The 21664-nt window shown below is 46.7% G+C and overlaps 1 protein-coding gene across 1 annotated transcript in view; it reads right to left on the bottom strand.

Annotated features, from left to right (window-relative positions):
• LOC129819548 (RNA-binding motif, single-stranded-interacting protein 3-like) overlaps positions 1-21664 on the bottom strand; it is a 46984-nt gene that overhangs the window by 7404 nt on the left and 17916 nt on the right. Inside the window, exons 5-7 of the mRNA XM_055875898.1 lie at positions 11649-11759; positions 3441-3530; positions 240-361 (exon numbers count right to left, since the gene is read on the bottom strand). Coding sequence (XP_055731873.1) covers positions 240-361; positions 3441-3530; positions 11649-11759 — 323 coding nt within the window. The remainder of the gene's footprint in view (positions 1-239; positions 362-3440; positions 3531-11648; positions 11760-21664) is intronic.

The following is a 21664-nucleotide window of genomic DNA, read 5'->3' as shown; positions in this document are numbered from 1 at the left end:
ACTGCTTACAGAGTAAGGAAACATATCATTTGTAATTTGGATAAACTATCCCTTTAAATTAGTCAACAGCCCAAAAAACTCAATGTAAAAGAACAAAACAGCAAATAGTCAGCTACGAGATGGCATAACGATAGACAATGACAGGTCGTAGTCATCGTAACCAAATAGACTCCAGAATCATTATCGGCAATAGGATGTGTTGTTGATGTGTACAGTGAGAAGATGGCAGCAATACTCACTTGGACTGGTATGAGTAAGCAACATGGTCGCTGGACCCGTCCACCTGGATCTGCTGCTGCTGCCCACTCACGTCATGCGACGAGGGGGCCACTGACTGAGGAGAGGCGTCCGTGACCACTCCCTACGGGGACAGGAAGTGGGCGTGAGGCAACAGGACGTGACATCATCCTCCATGTAACGCAATGTAACCGTCTAGTAGTGTATCGTATGACATCGCATTCTATGTATGTCTCTGCATAATCATGTACCAATCTGTTTAAATACATCTACACCTAATACCACCGTAGCCTTGACAAAACAAACTCTGCTTTGAAAGTCACACGGCTACATGTGAGAGGGTAAGGGTTTCATTACTGTAAGGTTTAACGTCCTAACCTCACTGAACGTCAGCCATCGTGGTCTCATCTCCATCACCTTAACAAGATGTCAAGGACGCTCTCAGCACCATGTTTGTACATCGTCCTCCGAGACACCCCTTGTCTGCAGCTCATCTCAACACCATGTTTACACATCGTCCTCCGAGACACCCCTTGTCTACAGCTCATCTCAACACCATGTTTACACATCGTCCTCCGAGACACCCCTTGTCTACAGCTCATCTCAGCACCATGTTTGTACATCGTCCTCCGAGACACCCCTTGTCTACAGCTCATCTCAACACCATGTTTACACATCGTCCTCCGAGACACCCCTTGTCTACAGCTCATCTCAACACCATGTTTACACATCGTCCTCCGAGACACCCCTTGTCTACAGCTCATCTCAACACCATGTTTACACATCGTCCTCCGACACACCCCTTGTCTGCAGCTCATCTCAACACCATGTTTACACATCGTCCTCCGAGACACCCCTTGTCTACAGCTCATCTCAACACCATGTTTACACATCGTCCTCCGAGACACCCCTTGTCTACAGCTCATCTCAACACCATGTTTGTACATCGTCCTCCGACACACCCCTTGTCTACAGCTCATCTCAACACCATGTTTACACATCGTCCTCCGAGACACCCCTTGTCTGCAGCTCATCTCAACACCATGTTTACACATCGTCCTCCGACACACCCCTTGTCTACAGCTCATCTCAACACCATGTTTACACATCGTCCTCCGAGACACCCCTTGTCTACAGCTCATCTCAACACCATGCTTACACATCGTCCTCCGAGACACCCCTTGTCTACAGCTCATCTCAACACCATGTTTGTACATCGTCCTCCGAGACACCCCTTGTCTGCATCTCATCTCAACACCATGTTTACACATCGTCCTCCGACACACCCCTTGTCTGCAGCTCATCTCAACACCATGTTTGTACATCGTCCTCCGAGACACCCCTTGTCTACAGCTCATCTCAACACCATGTTTACACATCGTCCTCCGAGACACCCCTTGTCTACAGCTCATCTCAACACCATGTTTACACATCGTCCTCCGACACACCCCTTGTCTGCAGCTCATCTCAACACCATGTTTACACATCGTCCTCCGACACACCCCTTGTCTACAGCTCATCTCAACACCATGTTTACACATCGTCCTCCGACACACCCCTTGTCTACAGCTCATCTCAACACCATGTTTGTACATCGTCCTCCGACACACTCCTTGTCTACAGCTCATCTCAACACCATGTTTACACATCGTCCTCCGAGACACTCCTTGTCTGCAGCTCATCTCAACACCATGTTTACACATCGTCCTCCGACACACCCCTTGTCTACAGCTCATCTCAACACCATGTTTACACATCGTCCTCCGAGACACTCCTTGTCTACAGCTCATCTCAACACCATGTTTACACATCGTCCTCCGACACACCCCTTGTCTACAGCTCATCTCAACACCATGTTTACACATCGTCCTCCGAGACACCCCTTGTCTGCAGCTCATCTCAACACCATGTTTGTACATCGTCCTCCGAGACACCCCTTGTCTGCAGCTCATCTCAACACCATGTTTGTACATCGTCCTCCGAGACACCCCTTGTCTGCAGCTCATCTCAACACCATGTTTACACATCGTCCTCCGAGACACCCCTTGTCTGCAGCTCATCTCAACACCATGTTTACACATCGTCCTCCGAGACACCCCTTGTCTGCAGCTCATCTCAACACCATGTTTGTACATCGTCCTCCGAGACACCCCTTGTCTGCAGCTCATCTCAACACCATGTTTACACATCGTCCTCCGAGACACCCCTTGTCTGCAGCTCATCTCAACACCATGTTTACACATCGTCCTCCGAGACACCCCTTGTCTGCAGCTCATCTCAACAGCGCTGATATATAGAAGCTCACTGATGGCGGCAGGCACCATGTGCGGCATTGAGAACGGAATAGGTGAGAGAGACAACAAGAGGAACCCCTGGGCTAACGCTATGTCTCCGAGTCGCTCGCCTCTCTCTCCAGCCGGTGACTTTATGAAGGGTGGCTCTCTCCTGATTATCCTCTCCTCTGTGGAGCTGGGGGAGATGGATGGTGGTGTCAGGGCGTTGTCGGCTGGGCAGCCGCTCGCTAACCAGAGGCCTGGGGCTGAAGGATGTGTGTGTTGAGCACACGGGCCATCCGGGAGAGGGACAGCTCCGCCGGCAGTGTGTCTCAATTCAGCGCCTGTCATCTGATACAGGCTGATGCTCCATCTGAATGGGCCCGTCGCCGTCAGCCCTCCGGACAGCCTTCCACACTCATCATTTCTCAGCGTGTGCCCGCCTGCTCTGAGCTGCACACTCGGCACGCTCAACAGGAGCAAGTCGCGGCAGCACGTGTGCTCGGCAGTTCTTATTGAGCGGATGTCGCAGTGTCACTGTGCGTGTGTGTGTCTATGTCTATCTGGGTGTGTGTGAGAGAGTGTGTACGCATGTCTGTACTTAGGAGTGTACGTGTGTGTGTGTGTGTGCATCCAGTGTGTGCATGCATCTGTGTATGAGTGTGTGTCCATGTCTGTGTCTGTGTGTGTGTTTTTTGGTTTTACTAACCTTGTGGGTACCAGAACCCCTCACAAGGATAGTAAAACAAGGAAAAATGGGGACATTTCACTTGTCCTCACAAGGAAAAAGGCTATTTTAGGCTTAGGGGTTAGGTTTAAGAGTTAGGGTAACGTTTAAGGTTAGGGAGAATAGGATTTTGAATGGGCATAAATTGTTTGGTCCCCACAAGGATAGTAAAACGAATGTGTGTGTGTCTGTGGCTAACTTACTTCAACAGGGACGGCTGTCTGAGGCACAGGCGTGTACTGAGGAATGTAGGTCCCTTGCATAGGCGCCCCGGCAGCCGCAGCAGTCATGTACTGGAACACACACATCAGCGCTCTGTCATTTCTAACTTCAACAACAATCAATAGGTCACAGGAAACAGAAACAATATGTTAGTTCATTATTAGCAATCACGTCAAACTGTTGTGATCCAAGTGATTGAACATTACGGTTAAAACCACATCCCACCACATATTCAATTTGCATGGGATCCACTCTGCATGGGATCCACTCCACACTTTTGCACTGAGTGTACAAAACATTAGGAACACCTTTCCATGACACAGACTGACCAGGTGAATCCAAGTGAAAGGTACGATCCCTTATTGATGTCACTTGTTAAATCCACTTCAATCAGTTTAGATGAAGGGGAGGAGACGGCACTGTCGCCAGAACACTTCCTTTCTCTACCATAATCTGCCTCCAACATTGTTTTAGAGAATTTGGCAGTACGTCCAACCAGCCTCACAGACCACGTGTAACCACGCCAGCCCAGGACCGCCACATCCTGCTTCTTCAGCTGCGGGCTCGTCTGAGACCAGCCACCCGGACAGCTGATGAAACTGAGGAGTATTTCTGTCTGTAATAGAGCCCTATTTTGGGGAAGAACTCATTCTGCATGGCTGCGCCCCTGTCTAGTCATGTGAAATCCATAGATTAGGGCCTAATGAATTTATTTCAATTGTCTGATTTCCTTATATGAACTGTAACTCAGAAAAATCAATGAAATTGTTGCATGTTGCGTTTTATATTTTTGTTCAGTTTATATGGTCTTGTAATTCCCTTTCCGTCCTTGGAAGGGTGCTGTGAGGCAGACGTGTGTTTTTAACATAGCTGTCTGACTATGGGAGGCTAGTGCTGGTCCTGAACTTCACAGAGAGGAAAATGCCCCCTCCTAAGAGGGAGAGAGAGCAGAAACAGAGCACTCAGATCACCCTGAGCTGGCTGTGTGTGTCCTCCGCAAGTGTGTGAGTTTTGGTGTGTGCGTAAGTGTGTGTGCATGGCCTATATTTCATACCAGGTCTTTTAACAGAGCTGCAGATTAGCCATTTTACAGACACGCTACTCCCGAGTGGCGCAGCGGTCTAAGGCACTGCATCTCAGTGCAAGAGGTGTCATTACAGTCCCTGGTTCGAATCCAGGCTGTATCACATCCGGCCGCGATTGGGAGTCCCATGGGGCGGCCCAGTGTCGTCCGGGTTTGGCCCGGGGTAGGCCGTGATTGTAAATAAGTATTTGTTTCTTAACTGACTTGCATAGTTAAATAAATGTATGCTTTTTCATCAGCACATGCTTGTGCGTAGAAAGTCTACATAATGTGTAGAACAGTCTATGCCCTCCCCTCACCAGTGTACAATATATGTGTGTTCGTGTGTGAGAGAGGCTTTCAGCTATAACGCCTGATAAGCCCTGATAATAAAAACCCAGCTGGGTTGCCTCTCCTCTTCCTGCTGATTTCCCTTTTTTTAACAAGAAAAGGAAGGACGATCCTTTCTCCCTCCTTTCCCTCGTTTCCCTGCCTCCCCTCCCAGTAATGAAAAGTGTGGCGGTGGCCCATTCTCTTGGCCTGGCGCCCGACGCTTGTGGAGTGTCATTACCGGCATTGGCGCTAATGGATCGGGTACGGCTCCGCCGCACAGCACTAATGAGAGGAGCTAAAGGCCATGGACATGGGTGATTAACTTACCCCCCCCCCCCCCCCCCTTCTCTCCCTGCTGCGGAGGGCCACCAACACCCTGGGAGGATGGGTGGGGAGGGAGATGGTAGGGGAGGAAGGTGAGGGAGTTGTCACACTTCGGATGGGGTGAGGTGGCATGTCTGACTTCCTGACTTTGCAACGCTCTCTTTTGGTTCTCCCTCTTTCTCCCTCTCTCTCACTCCCCGTGTCTCTCACGCCCACTCTTCCTGTATCGCCCTCATTCTCGTTCTCCTTCCCCTTCAGCCCACAATCCGCTAGGAGAGTGCTAGAGAAATTCACGCTGTGACCTTCTCTGCTCTGGCCAACGGCGCCCGTTGCATACCAATTCCTCGGCGCCTTCCATTAGCTTACTCTGCTAACTCACCTGTGTCGAGGGCATGAAAGCAAATGGAGGGGAGCGGAACTTAATTAGCGATATCAATAACCGGTGTGTCAAAAGAGAGACGTTTTGAATTGTTATATCTCTCCGTGGCTTGAAAAGGAAGGGACTTCTTCAGCTTCTCTGACCCTGTGTGTTATTCCACTTACATGACCACGACTTTACTGTCACCGGGGAACTGACGTGTCAGGAAGTCGACAGCTGACATCATACGTAATATTATTTAGAATGACTGGCTTAAATGAGCGAGATCATTTTGGACAGTGTTGTCGGGCAATACCCTGTTTCAGCCAAATGAAGCTCCTTAAATACATTAGGAACACCTTCCTAATATTGAGTTGACTCCAGTGTTCACACAGTTGTCTCAAGTTGGCTGGATGTCTGGGTGGTGGACCATTCTTGATACACACAGGAAACTGTTGAGTGTGAAACCCAGCAGCATTGCAGTTCTTGACACACTCAAACTGGTGCCCCTGGCACCTACTACCGTACCCCGTTCAAAGGCACTTCAATCTTTTGTCTTGCCCATTCACCCACTGAATGACACACATGCACAATCCATGTCTCAATTGTCTCAAGGCTTAAAAACCCTTCTTTAACCCATCTCCTCTCCTTCATACACGGATTGAAGTGGATTTAACAGGTGACATCAATAAGGGATCGTATCTTTCACCTTGTCAGTCTATGTCATGGAAAGAGCAGGTGTTCTTAATGTTTTGTACACTCAGTGTATATGGGGGAATTGTACACACATGTGGTACACGAACGCGTGCACACAAGCACACACGCACACCAAGCCTCGAGCAGATGGCATGTGTTTGATGAGCGCGAGGCGGCCTCAGTGTGGGTCCTTAATGAGGCTGGTGTGAGTGGACTTCTTAAGGTCCCTCTCTCTGTACTGTCCACACAGCCAAGAGCACCAGCGGGGTGCAGGAAAGACCCTCTCTATCTGCCTGTCTGTCTACAGAACATATCGGGCACCAACTCGTGGCATCAGAATGGATCCTAACGAGTTCCACTTTAGAGATAGTCACAAGACGTTCCTCTTCCTCTGCAGGGCATCACTAGCCTGGTGGAACCAGCCTGATTGGTCAACAGCATTCTATTCCACTTCACATATTACCCTGGGCTTAATCCAATAGACAGGCATTTGAACGCAGAGAGAGAGAGAAGCATGTGGACATCCGTCAGAAATGGATATGTCATTGAAGAAGGCATGCTATTGAAACGTCTTGCCGTGTTCCCAGAACACCATGTGAGGCCCTTTGAGACCAGGTGAAAAATGATCCACATAGACATAGAATTACTAGAGCGGGAATCCGTTTCTATGCTTATTTACATTTATTCAGAGCGACTTGAGTGCATTCATTTTAAGACAGCTAGGCGAGACAATCACATCTCAGTCATGGTAAGTAAGCTGCTATCAGCAGAATCGGTGCTAGTAAGAAAAGGAACTCCCAGCTGTGTGGAGGATTGGTACTAGCAGCAACCTATCTGGTTTTCCAGTCTGATCCAGTGTTAACCTGTAGGAGTGGGAGCGTTAGATCCTATTGCCCGCAGGAACATGGCTGCTCCCAGGGAGAATAAAGGGACAACGTGACGCACTAATAGGCAGAGTTGTAAAGAAAAAGCCATCTCTCAGACTGGCCAATAAGAAGAAAAGATTAAGATGGGCAAAAGAACACAGACACTGGACAGAGGAACTCTGCCTAGAAGGCCAGCATCCCAGAGTCGCCTCTTCACTGTTGACGTTGAGACTGGTGTTTTGCGGGTACTATTTAATGAAGCTGCCAGTTGAGGACTTGTGAGGCGTCTGTTTCTCAAACTAGACACTCTAATGTACTTGTCCTCTTGCTCAGTTGTGCACCGGGGCCTCCCACTCCTCTTTCTATTCTGGTTAGAGACCGTTTGTGTTGTTCTGTGAAGGGAGTAGTACACAGCGTTCTATTAGATCTTAAGTTTCTTGGCAATTTCTCACATGGAATAGCCTTCATTTCTCAGAACAAGAACAGACTGACGAGTTTCAGAAGAAAGTTATTTGTTTCTTGCCATTTTGAGCCTGTAATCGAACCCACAAATGCTGATGCTCCAGATACTCAACTAGTCTAAAGAAGGCCAGTTTTATTGCTTCTTTAATCAGGACAACAGTTGTCAGCTGTGCTAACATAATTGAAAAAAGGGGTTTATAATGATCAATTGGCCTTTTAAAATGATAAACTTGGATTAGCTAACACAACGTGCCATTGGAATACAGGAGTGATGGTTGCTGATAATGGGCCTCTGTACGCCTATGTACAGTCGTGGACAAAAGTTTTGAGAATGACACAAATATACATTTTCACAAAGTCTGCTGCCTCAGTTGGTATGATGGCAATTTGCATTATACTCCAGAATGTTAAGAAGAGTAATCAGAGGAATTGCAATTATTTGCCATGCAAATGAACTGATTCCCCAAAAAACATTTCCAATGCATTTCAGCCCTGCTACAAAAGGACCAGCTGACATCATGTCAGTGATTCTCTCATTAACACAGGTGTGAGTGTTGACGAGGACAAGGCTGGAGATTACTCTGTCATGCTGATTGAGTTCGAATAACAGACTGGAAGCTTCAAAAGGAGGGTGGTGCTTGGAATCATTGTTCTTCCTCTGTCAACCATGGGTACCTAAAAGGAAACACGTGCCGTCATCATTGCTTTGCACAAAAAGGGCTTCACAGGCAAGGATATTGCTGCCAGTAAGATTGCACCTAAATCAACCATTTATCGGATCATCAAGAACTTCAAGGAGAGCGGTTCAATTGTTGTGAAGCAGGCTTCAGGGCCCCAAAGAAAGTCCAGCAAGCGCCAGGACCATCTCCTAGTTGATTCAGCTGCAGGATCGGGGTTCCACCAGTACAGAGCTTGCTCAGGAATGGCAGCAGGCAGGTGTGAGTGCATCTGCACGCACAGTGAGGCGAAGACTTTAAGGATGGCCTGGTGTCAAGAAGGGCAGCAAAGAAGCCACTTCTCTCCAGGAAAAACACCAGGAACAGACTGATATTCTGCAAAAGGTACAGGGATTGGACTGCTGAGGACTGGGGTAAAGTAATTTTCTCTGATGGATCCCCTTTCCGATTGTTTGGGGCATCCGGAAAAGGCTTGTCCGGAGAAGACAAGGTGAGCGCTACCATCAGTCCTGTGTCATGCCAACAGTAAAGCATCCTGAGACCATTCATGTGTGGGGTTGCTTCTCAACCAAGGGAGTGGGCTCACTCACAATTTTGCCTAAGAACACAGCCATGAATAAAGAATGGTACTAACACATCCTCCGAGAGCAACTTCTCCCAACCATCCAGGAACAGTTTGGTGACGAACAATGCTTTTTTCAGCACGATGGAGCACCTTGTCATAAGGCAAAAGGGATAACTTAGTGGCTCGGGGAACAAAACATCGATATTTTGGGTCCATGGCCAGGAAACTCCCCAGACCTTAATCCCATTGAGAACTTGTGGTTAATCCTCAAGAGGCGGGTGGACAAGCAAAAACCCACAAATTCTGACAAACTCCAAGCATTGATTATGCAAGAATGGACTGCCATCAGTCAGGATGAGGCCCAGAAGTTAATTGACAGCATGCCAGGGTGGATTGCAGAGGTCTTGAAAAAGAAGGGTCAACACTGCAAATATTGACTCTTTGCATCAACTTCATGAAATTGTCAATAAAAGCCTTTGACACTTATGAAATGCTTGTAATTATACTTCAGTATTCCATAGTAACATCTGAGAAAAATATCCAAAGACACTGAAGCAGCAAACTTTGTGAAAATTAATATTTGTGTCATTCTCAAAACTTTTGGCCACGACTGTAGATATTCCATTGAAAATCAGCAGTTTCCAGCTACAATAGTCATTTACAACATTAACAATGTCTACACTGTATTTCAGATCAATTTGATGTTATTTTAATGGACAACTTTTTTTTGCTTTTCTTTCAAAAACAAGGACATTTCTAAGTGACCCCAAACTTTTGAACGGTAGTGTACATGAAAAGTAGCAATATCATGCATGTGAAACACTATCAAGGAATGCCAACTGAAAAACAAGAACAGTGATTTAGACAATAACATTGTCAAAGTGAGTGATGTTACCAACACATTTTGTTAGCAGAGTAGAACAGAGTTGACCATCAAAACCAGCTCTGTTTCGTAACGAGGAACTTTCTTCACCACCGCTTAACCGGGGGCCGACATTCCTATACACATTCTTTACCGTAAAAACACGCCTGTATTCTCGGAAGCCTACGATCGCCGTTGCTGGGGCAGAATGGGAACATTCCGTATATTTCCTTTGGGAGAGAAAAAAAAGCCCCAGCCATGTAGCCACAGGGACAACGAGAACAGCCAAAAGTATTCTGAGGTGTGGTGGCCATTTTAGTTGTTGACTCCGAGGACAGACACTGCCGATAGGCAGGTGCTAAACTGAGCCTTTCGTAAAAACAGAGCAGGATGAATGACATGACATAAAACAGCTTACCATATGTAAACACTCCATCTTAAAGAATGTAAATATACCTAGTTATATAGACCATCGCAAGATCCCATTGAAACCTATTTCCACAGGTTTCTCCTATGAAGTAACCCTAAAGGGGCTTCCACATCTGGCTCCAGACCACATAATAAGAACACACACGGCTTCCTTCCCATAGATTATTAGGGCATTGCATGCTACATGGAGCACATATAGTCTACATACAGTACAGTGCCTCAGGGCTGTACTAGGGCAGAAAGAAGCTTTTTTATTCATATTTTATACGTTTTTTTCCCCCTTCATCACACATCAAAACCCATCAACGTAGATTAACCCGCTCTAATCCCTGCGTGTTAGCACAGCTGGGAGAGATTAGAAACATTCTTTCATCCCAGAGCCATCATGGCGTCGCAGTCGCTGACAGCTCACCTGGAAACACATGGGGCCGGCGGTAACTGTACAATACAGCACTGTTTCAATCACACATTCCACCCAAGACACAGTGCCGGGGCAAACTAAGCCCCCTCTGCCTCTGGAGCCGTAGTGTTAGAGCAGGAAATGGGAGACTGGATCGTGTGTGACACCTCTGAATCGGCTTGATCCTGACACGAGGGGGGAGTTTTTTTGGGGGGGGTATGCAGGAATATGTATTGAGTGATATGGTTGATGTGTGATTTAGTGGGTTAGAGGAGTCATAATATCGCCTGGTCTTCACATAGAGGCCTGTTGTTCTAGGCACCAGGAAATCTGTTAAACTTTAGGATAGTGTATAAAGGAAATATGCTATTCAAACATCTTGCTTTTCACACACACAGTGATAGTATTACCCTCGTGGATGTGGAGACAGTTCTAGGGATATGTCCAGACATTTCTTGTAGGTAAATGCAGAACGAATGTAATTCTGTGCTGTAGATACTGTATTGACCATAGAATCCTGTACTCTTTGATAAGAACATGGACACTGACAATGAACCATATCTGTACTGATACTGTTCAGTACAGATTTGACAGTGTTACTGCTGTGCTCCTGATATAGTCCTTAAAATAGATTTTTTTCCTTTCAGAAAAAATATGTACACCCAGAGCTGATTAGTTAAGGGTGTTGGAGGCAAAACTGGAGAAACAGCTTCCAGTCAGATGCACATTTACTTAATTATTGTTCGTGGAGATGTGCTATGATGAAGGTCGACAGACCGAAAGCTCAGCAACTTAAAAAAAAAAAAATGTATCTGACTGGAAGTGTGAGGATACTTTTTCCCGTGTCTCCACAGAAATATAATTTTACCTTAGTAGATACGGTCTTATGTGACTCAGTCGGGAGTACGATTGCCGCTGGGGCCACCCATATGAAAAATGTATGCACACATGTCTAAGATGCTTAGGCAGAAAGCATACACTATGTATATATCAAATACAGGAGGCAGGGTACGACAGATACAGTCGCTGCAGTCTCAGAGTGAGAGTACAGGATGTAGGATATATGGGCTGTATAACGGTACATTCTCAGAGGGTTAGGGTTTTAGCTCGAGTAGATCCCGTATGGATGGGTCCATGGGTGGTACAGTACTCACACTTCCTGTAGTGCCCAGGGACAGATGGTTCATCTGCTGGGAGAGCGGGCCCATCATGTTGGCAGATTGCATGGACATGGTGTGGTCCATGGCTGGGGTGATCACTGCACCCTGAGGGAGAGGAGAAGGGAGTGAGGGGAGAGGAGAAAGGAGTGAGAGGAGAGGAGTGAGGGGAGAGGAGAAAGGAGTGAGGGGAGAGGAGAGGAGAGGAGAAAGGAGTGAGGGGAGAGGAGAGAGAATAGAGGTCATGTTAATTCATTGGTGCCAATGGGTGGGCGAAGAATAGAGTAGCATTTTATGCATCAGTGGGTTGTGGGGCATTGGAGCAGCAGAGCATCAGAGAGTCAATACACGATGGTGACGTAGCCGACATATGCGGATGTTTCATTGATTGTCTGGAGTCAGCACACATCGCTTCCCCTCATGCTACTGCGACGCGTGTAGCCCTAATGGGTGGCTCAGTAGTGGTAGAGTATTATTTTTCATAAAGCGCTCTGGATGGAACCGGAGGGAATGTGATGAATTCCTTGCTGCCCTTTCATCGCTTTGTCACGAAACGAGTCACTTCTCGCTTTTCTCTACCAGCCAAACCTCTGGAGTGAGGGGTCCAGAAACGAAGCCTTTTTCCTCGGCTAGGCTCCGACTCTTCCCTCTTTACTCGCTTTCACTCGTTCATTTGTCTAGTGTGTCGGTCTTCCCGTGTGTGTGCTGTGTGTGTGTACACCCTGCTGGTGACCGTGTGGGCCGATTGGAGAACAAACTGAGCAGACATGGCCTGTCAGAATCGCTCAGGCTGTGTCCTCCCCGGCGTTCAGAACACTGGTGCTGTGGCGACATACCGCTTTCTCTCTGTTTCTCCCCTCTCAATTCAATGAATTTCAAATCAAAGGGCTTTATTGGCAGGGGAAACAAATGTTTACATCGCCAAAGCAAGTGAAATCGATCACAAACAAAAGTGAAACACACAATACATGAACGGTAAACATTACACTACAAAAGTTCCAAAGGAACAGAGACATTTAATAATTCATATTATGCCTATATATACAGCGTTATAACGATGTGCAAATAGGGTAAATATAGAAATAAATATGGGTTGTATTTACAATGGTGTTTCACTGGTTGCTCTTTTCTTGTGGCTACAGGTCACAAATCGTGCTGCTGTGATGTCACACTGTGCTATTTCACCCAGTAGATATGGGAGTTTATCAAAATTCGTTTTGTTTTCGAATTCTTTGTGGATCTGTGTAATCTGAGGGAAATATGTCTCTCTAATATGGGCGTACATTTTGGCAGGAGGTTAGGGAGTGCAGCTCAGTTTCCACCTCATTTTGTGGGCAGTGTGCACATGGCCTGTCTTCTCTTGAGAGCCAGGTCAGCCTACGGCGGCGACTCTCAATAGCACGGCTATGTTCACCAGCATGCTTAGGGGACTCTTCTCCAGATATATCTCACTGTAGGTAATGGCTTTGTTATGGAAGGTTTGGGAATCGGCTGTAGAATTTAAATATTTCCTGGATTTTGATAATTAGCCGGTATTAGCCTATATCTGCTCTGCATGCATTATGTGGTGTTTTACATTCTACACAAAGGATATTTTTTGCAGAATTCTGCATGCAGAGTCTCAATTTGGTGTTTGGTGACCTCCAAACCATAAAGGGCAATGGGTTCTATAACTGATTGAAGTATTTTTAGCCAGATCCTAATCGGTATGTTGAATTTTATGTTCCTCTTGATGGCATAGAAAGCCCTGCTTGCCTTGTCTCTCAGATTGTTCACAGCTTTCTGGAAGTTACCTGTGGCTCTGATGTTGAGGCCAAGGTATGTATAGTTTTTTGTGTGCTCTAGGGCAACAGTATCGAGATGTAATTTGTATTTGTGGTCCTGGCAACTGGACCTGTTTTGGAACACCATTATTTTTGTCTTACTGAGATGTACTGTCAGGGCCCAGGTCTGACAGAATCTGTGCAGAAGATCTAGGTGCTGCTGTAGGCCCTGCTTGGTTGGGGACAGAAGCACCAGATCATCAGCAAACACTAGACATTTGACTTCAGATTCTAGTAGGGTGAGGCCGGGTGCTGCAGACTGTTCTAGCGCTCTCGCCAATTCGTTGATATATATGTTGAAGAGGGTGGGGCTCAAGCTGCGGAAAGAAATGTGTTTGTTTTTTGCCAATTTTAACTGCACACATGTTTTTTGTGTATATGTTGTTTGTGTACATTTTATAATGCTTTCCATCAATGTGTATAGCAGACCCTCATGCCAAATTGAGTCAAAAGCTTTTTTGAAATCAACAAAGAATGAGAAGACTTTGGCTTTGTTTTGGTTCGTCTGTTTGTCAATTAGGGTGTGCAGGATGAATACGTGGTCTGTCCTACTGTAATTTGATAAAAAATTGACATTTTCTCAGTACATTGTTTTCACTGAGGAAATGTACGAGTCTGCTGTTAATGATAATGCAGAGGATTTTCCCAAGGTTGCTGTTCACGCATATCTCATAGTAGTTAGTCTCCACTTTTGTGGATTGGGGTGATCAGTCCTAGGTTCCAAATATTGGGGAAGATGCCAGGGCTGAGGATAATGTTCAAAAGTTTAAGTTCAGGCAATTGGAATTTGTGGTCTGTATATTTTATAATTTAATTTAGGATACCATCAACACCACAGGCCTTTTTGGGTTTCTGATTTCTGACATGCTGTTCTTTATTTTTCCATAGTTGTCACGCCCTGACCATAGAGAGCCTGTTATTCTCTATGTTGGTTAGGTCGGGGTGTGACTAGGGTGGGTCATCTAGGTAATTATATATCTATGTTGGCCTGGTATGATTCCCAATCAGAGGCAGCTGTTTATCGTTGTCTCTGATTGGGGATCTTATTTAGGCAGCCATTTCCCCTTTGTGCTTTGTGGGATCTTGTCTATGTATAGTTGCCTGTGAGCATTATATTAGCTTCACGTTTCGTTTGTTCATTTTGTTGTTTTGTTCTTTAAAGTATTCTATTCCAAAATAAAGGATGGAAACATACCACGCTGCATCTTGGTCCACTCCTTATAACGATCGTGACAGTAGTGTATTGTTTTATTGATTCACTATGGTGAAGGCGTAGGCTTCTTGTTTTCTGGGTCTCTATGTTTTTGGTTGGTTAGGTTTCTCAATTTCTTTCTTAGGTTTTTGCATTCTTAATCAAAGTTTTTTTTGGTTTGTTGTTCATTTTCTTAAGTTGTCTGCTTTACATTTTTAGATTTGATAGGGAAGCTGAGAGGTCAAATATACTGTTCAGGTTTTCTACTGCCAAGTCTACACCTTCACTATTACAGTGAAACGTTTTGTCCAGGAAGTTGTCTGGACAAGGGATTGAATTAGTTGTTGCCTAATTGTTTTTTGGTAGGTTTCTACACTGCTTTCCTTCCATCTATAGCATTTCTTAATGATATGCAGTTCCTTTGGTTTTGACTGAGTATTACTCTGTTCAAGTAGACTGTGATTTTGCTGTGATCTGATACGGGTGTCAGTGGGCTGACTGTGAACGCACTGAAAGAATCTGTGTGTTTCTCTGTTAGCTGAGCCATGTGTTCGTTCCTCTCTCTCCTCAAGTTCTCTCACCCCAGACCTGAGTGCAGCCAGCTCTCTCAGACAGGGGGGGGGGGGGGTTTGCTGGTCTGGAGTGTGTGTCTGTGCTGTCTGGAGTGTGTGGACTAGCTCTCTGAGCTCCACCATGTCTCTGTCCAGCTCGGTGAATGTATCCCTCTCAATGATGGAGGAGCAGTGCAGTTGTGGGACCTGGGTGTGTTCAGTGCTGGGGGGAGACTATCCTCGTCTTCAGGACAGTTTGAAGAGGTGTGATCAGACTCGCTCGGGTTGGGGGAGTCGTCACCAAGAGAATGCTTCTGCTGCCGTGCTCTTTGATTCTGTGGAAGTCCTTTTGGAAATGTAGGAAGTTGCCCTGCTCCACCACTGTTCCATTGTTGTACAGGTTGACAGAAGGTGTCTCAGTCTCAGGGTCCTCGTTTTCCAGTATTCCGATTTACCACCCTCCGCCTGTACCCTCTCTCTTAAAAGAGGGGTAGAGTGCTCGTATAGCTGTGTGCCATGCCCAGGGAAGGTCTGTGTGGAAGATTAGGTTGCTTACCTTTGTAGCATTTTTGTAGCAGTCAACTAAAAGTGTCTCTGGATTGTCCATGAGGAGCTTCTCTTTGTACTCTTTCCGTGCCTTGTCATTTTTCCTATCCAAGGGGTACTGGACTGTGGTGACCTCTGCACAGAGGGAAGCCATGGAGCAGGGGGCCAAAGAGGCCTCTGCATTTCGGTGGGAGAGGAACTCTGCTGCCATTGTTGGGCTCACACCTCTCACTTCTCTCTTCAGTGCAAATTAATGTTGCAGCCGGGTCTGTTCTTTATGAAGTTAAATATCTAGAGATTATTGTAATGCTCTTTTCATTCTAGGCTTTCGAGGTAGCTTCCGACTGAACAGTAAGAATCCTTGGTAGTAAATCCTTCCAGGTAATTTTGTCCAAAATCAGGATGTAGGTTTTGAGTTTTGATTTGGAGTGAAGGTTATGTTGTGGAGGGTAGTATCCTGTATATGTCCTTGTAAACAAATCCAAGTTTGTACAACCCTAAATCTATCTTTCTGTAAAAACATGCATCTTTCTCTCTTTCTCTCTTCCTCTCTCTTCTCTTGCTTTTCTCTCTCTTTCTGTTTCTTGCATTTTCCCTTTCTCTTTTGGTTTTCTCTTTCTATCTCTTTTCTATCTCGCCTATCTTTCTCCCTCCAGGAGTTTCATCTCAGCAAGAAATAACGAGGGCGGGCTGGGGGGGGGGATAGAGAAATGGGGATAGAGGAGTTAGATGGATGTTGGGACACTGAGAAAAGGGGGAGAAAGATGGATTGAGGAAGAGAGAGACAGGCCAGAGCTAAGGGTACCTGTAACCGATTCAGCGGCTGACAATGCTTTTATAATGGGAAACAGAGAGTAACGGAAGGGGCTTAATTCACAGACGTGTTAAGCCGATTTGTGATTTTGATTTTCTGTGTTTGCGAGAGTGTGTGTGTATATGAGTGTGTCTGTCTGTCTCTGTGTGTGTGTGTGTGTGCGTGTGTTTAAGGAAGATATACTAGACTGTATATATTCATGAGAATCTTATATGTATGAGAATGTGTTCTTTTGGATCTATATTCAATTAATGTTTGTGTCAGCGTGTGTGTGTGTATGTCATACTGAGTGTGTGTGAGCTGCTAACACGAGAAGCGGATAAAGTGCTGCTCGTTAAAGATGGCATTGATCCTCATCTAGAGAGGAGAGATGTCAGACATCAAGGTTGTTAGACGGGCTGTAAAGCCCTCGGTCTGTTGTGAAGCAGCCTTTACAGACTAACTCGTGATTGAGCTAGGTAACTGTAGAGGCCCCGGGGCCCCTAATAGCAGGATTGCCCACCTTCAGGCCATACTGTAGGTATTGTGCACTGCCACCAAAGCACCTGCAGAGGAAGAAAAGGTTAGGCTACTGGTATTGCATAAGTGATTCAGTGCTAGTGTGTGTGTGTGTGTGTGTGTGGTGAGCAGAACATGCTAGTTCAGATCGTCTTTGTGTGCTGCCATGGCTGCACCAGGTTCCAAGGCCCCGCAGGCTCGTTAACCAGAAGAAGAGAGGCTGGATTGTGGAGTGTCTTTCACTAATCCACAGCACAAATCCCACCTAGGGCTATCAGACAGACAGGGCTGCCCTCACTTTGCAGCAGCCCCGTGGCAAAGGCTAAGACACACGTCTTGAGGTACAACGTTGACCCAACAGAGATCGCCGACCTGAAACACCACGATGTACACGTTGACTCGACCTAGAGATCCACTATCTCGATCCACTGTCACCCGAGATTGAACAAACTGAAACCAAAGAAGCAAAAGGGACACACCAAGACATTCTGAGATGAATATAGGGACTTTGAGCATTTCTAAAACATCTTCGCAAAACATACTACAGCAGCGGGGCAGTATCAGACTAACTGATATGTTAGGGTACACGTCGGTGAGGCCCACCCTGTGACTGTGATATGCTCTGATGAGACTGCTTCACCACCCCAGATGTGCGTTGGCTGCAGCCACCTTGACCGCTACGCAGCACTGTTACGACATGTCTATCAACGGTCTCACCGTCCCATGCGAGCGCCTGGAAACTCTGGCGTGGTGAATTACGGCGTCGGGGGGGGGGGGGGCGCGGTCGCCGTGGTAACGGGGCACCAAAACAAAAGGCTGGCGTGGGCGTTCCCCCGAAGCAGCCATGGAATCTTTGTGGGACAGAGAGCGCGTGCGTGTGTGTGTGAGCGGTCTGTGTCTCAGGGGTTGATAGATGGGACGTGGGGCTCTGGTATTTGACATGTCTTCATGGGAGGTCTCGTCTCCGGGGACGGGCTAATGATTTATCAACTGTCCTCTGACTGACTTAGAGAATGAATAAACTCACCAGAAATAATAACAATCAAAGCTGAGACCAGAATCTGTGTCAGAGTCAGAGGAAAGCTCTGGGATTGCTGTTTTATTGAGGCAATGAATACATTTCTCCAAATTCAAATGTATTGTAAGCGACTCTTGACAAACCAGCTGCATTCAATAGCGCTATAACACAAGCCAGTAAAACGTCACTATCAATATCACTAATAACATCAATACTAACCTGGTCCCAGATCTGCTTGTGCTTTTCCCTACACAACATTGTCATTGTCAAGCCGAATGTTTTGCATGACAGTTCCGAAAAGAGTTGGCAAGAGAGCAGAAAGAGACGGGCGCCCGGGCTATAACCAATACATCTTCTATGGACCGAACCAACGGTCTAGAACACAGAACAGACTTCACCCTCTGTAACCATATTTGCTGGCAGAGACACGTGAGTTTGCAGTTGTTGTTTTCTGACAGAAGGGGGAAATCAGCAGAGCCATTTCACAGAACGCGCACGGAGACCGAAGCCCCGGCTCAAATTCTGTCGACTAATACAATTCAGAACGTTATGTTCCTCCTGCTGAACCAAAGTGCTCCGTACAGTGGCACGATTCAGTGCTTCCCGTGAAGGGAGATAATTCTGATTCTATTTAAAAGTCGCTGCAAGAAAGACCACGGTACGATGCAGAGGAATTCGGTGAATATGCTGCAACTTGCACGCACATGACATACATATCAAACCAGCATACCGTAGTGACCACGTACATCAGTCACCAGGGAATAACAACAATATTGTGTATGGCTCGTTTATCTGCTGCAGTTGTTTAGCACTGTGGAGTGTGTGTGTGTGTGTGTGTGTGTGTGTGTGTGTGTGTGTGTGTGTGTGTGTGTGTGTGTGTTTGCATCTTAATGTGTGGGTTTGCCGGAGTAGGGGCCACGTGAAAACTGACTAAGGTTCTAGTCCACTCAACTATCCCAGGTCTACTGTGGACTGATCTACTGCTGGCTTTAGCTCACAGCCCAAGTATTGCTGGCAACACCACCCTCCCAGCTGGCACATATACACCACACCACAGCTTCAAAGAACATTGGCACTGGAAGGGGCAGGTGAGAGTGGGAAAGATGAAGAGAGAGAGAGAGAGGGGAGATGGAGTGAGAGAGGAGTTGGAGAAGAGAAAGATGAGGAGACAGTGTGAGAGAGAATGATACAGGGAAAGATTAATGGAGAGAGAGAAAGAAGCGAGTTGAAGCTTCATTCGTTGTTGTTGTTTTTTTTAAACGGCAATTGAAAACAAGCTGTCGTTTTCTTTTTGAAGTTTTCGCTTTAAGCAACGAGGACACACACATTTCTGCAAACTGTTGTCTTTTCATTTTTTCCCCTCTCTCTCTCTCTCTCTCTCTCTCTCTCCATCTCCTGAAGAAGCGCTCTGCTGAGCGGTATAGCACTCAGGCACAGTCTGGCTATGGTTGTCAAACTCAATCTAGTGAGATAAACAAAAAGACAGCAGTGGAGCAGCAGCCAGCAAACTCTTACTCAAAGAACACGTTCACTTCTCACTTGTGATTTGACGCCTTCCAAATTCCAAACGACCACAGACAGCAGCACACTCTGGCCTACCCGGGTTCAAATACTATTCCATATCCTTTCAAATACTCTATCTGGCATTGTTTAAACTCACCGGGCATAATGATCGAATAGAGTCATCCCAAAAGTGTAAACCCTGCCCATCTTGCTCTCCAGGCAGGCTAATCAAGCAAACGCTCAAAAGTATTTGAAAAACTTCACGTATTCAGTATTTGAACCCAGGTATGCCCTCTAGTGTGGTGATTCTGATTGGTTGTGGCGGTGACCTCTCCCCTCACCGTGCTCCGCCGCCTCCATGTTGCGCCAGACGCCAGGAAAACACTCCCCCCAGAATGGCCCATTGGTCTAACGCGCTGTGAACGCACACAGACCCAAATTGCAGCACAGTCAATTGGTTTAATACTTTAAGGCGCCTCCCTGAACGCTAGACTAGCACGCTCCGCTAGTTCAATGTGTTTCATTGGATCGGCGGCACGGGTGCAGACATAAAGAGAGACAGATTGGGGGGTGTTACCCATTGACGAGTGGAGGGGGGTTGGGGGGGGGGGGGGCAGCTTTGGTTAAGGCACGGACGAGGCCATGGGGACAGAGAGAGAGAGAGAGAGGAAGACATGGAACATAGGAAGGGAGCAGAGAGGATGCTACTGTATAGCTAGTATTAGGCTGTTACAGGCCATACAAACTCTCCCGATACAAGCCCATAGATAGAGGGACTGACAGATACCTCATATGGGTTATGTAAGACCAACACTGACAGCCTAGTCATACTTAGCGATGTGTACACATATCAACAAAAAAAATGGACACACTGCATTTCACAAAAATCCCGCACGTTCCTAATAGAGCCTGCGGAGTTGCCTGAGGCCGGCTATTTTCTATGTATGTCACCAACACACTCTCACACACCCGTACTGTGCATGCTGTGCAGGAAACAGCGTAAAACCCCAGACACTCATACAGCACACCTGCCCCACACACCATACACACACACACACACCATACACAAACAGCAGCCAAGCTTTGATCCTCTCATCTCTGTAGCATCTGTAGCACCGGGGGCTCCCGTCATGGAGGCCGGCTGGTTAGAAGAAGGGAGGAGGAGGAGCTGGCTGGGAGGCTGGTGGTGCCCTGCTGGGGCCAGATTGCATGTTGCTTGTCTCCCAGCGTGGGGGTAACTGAGACGGGGAGGCTAGGTGGTAATGGCCGCAGCAGGGAGCAGCAGTAGGGTAGTAGGTGGTAAGGGGGCTTCTCTATGGATACTGGTGCTGCTGGTGATGCTGGATCAGGAGCTACGGTGTTGCACTGTTCCTGCTTAGCTGGCATCGCAACCGTACAGCGGTCGTCCTTGATACTGCCTGTGTGTAAATGATCTCAGTCACTAGGAAAGTCTCAGAGATGGCTCTGGAGGACCCACACAGTGCCTTTAGGTATGATGTAGTATGAAGACCAACAGGACGGCTTTGGGATCCATCTTTCTTCAGATACTCCAGCCTCCGCCGCAATATCCCTCCTCTCTGACAAGCGTGAGTCCACGAGGGCGCGTTTTTCCTCACAATAGTGCGATAGTAATAACATATTGGTAACATGGAAAAATAGGCTAACGCGCCGCAGTGATACCAGTATAAAAAGCCACGTGCTGCGGTAGAGCTCAGAGCCAGGACGGGAGAGTGGCTGCAACAGCAGCAGAACCATTAGGAGCTCTGAACGCATTAGCTCGCATGAAAAACTCAAAAGGACTGGTTTAATGCACGAGACCTACTGATTGCCTCATTCCCAAACAAGGGACTACGTTGTCCTAAAGTGGGAATCAGTCTGTCGCATTACAGTACCCGCTATTATAATGCTATTATTAGCTACTCTGTGTGAAAAAAATGAAATAGATAACTATATACGTACCGGAGGTTACTGTAGGTATAATTGAGGTTGTATTCTAGCTAGAAGGATTATTTTTTTGAGTTTGTTATCTGTTGAGCTTGTGGGTGGTACATATTTATGACAGGAGATC

This window comes from Salvelinus fontinalis, chromosome 22, assembly GCF_029448725.1.
Source record: "Salvelinus fontinalis isolate EN_2023a chromosome 22, ASM2944872v1, whole genome shotgun sequence".
Taxonomy (NCBI): domain Eukaryota; kingdom Metazoa; phylum Chordata; class Actinopteri; order Salmoniformes; family Salmonidae; genus Salvelinus; species Salvelinus fontinalis.
This window is presented reverse-complemented; position numbering and strand designations above follow the sequence as displayed.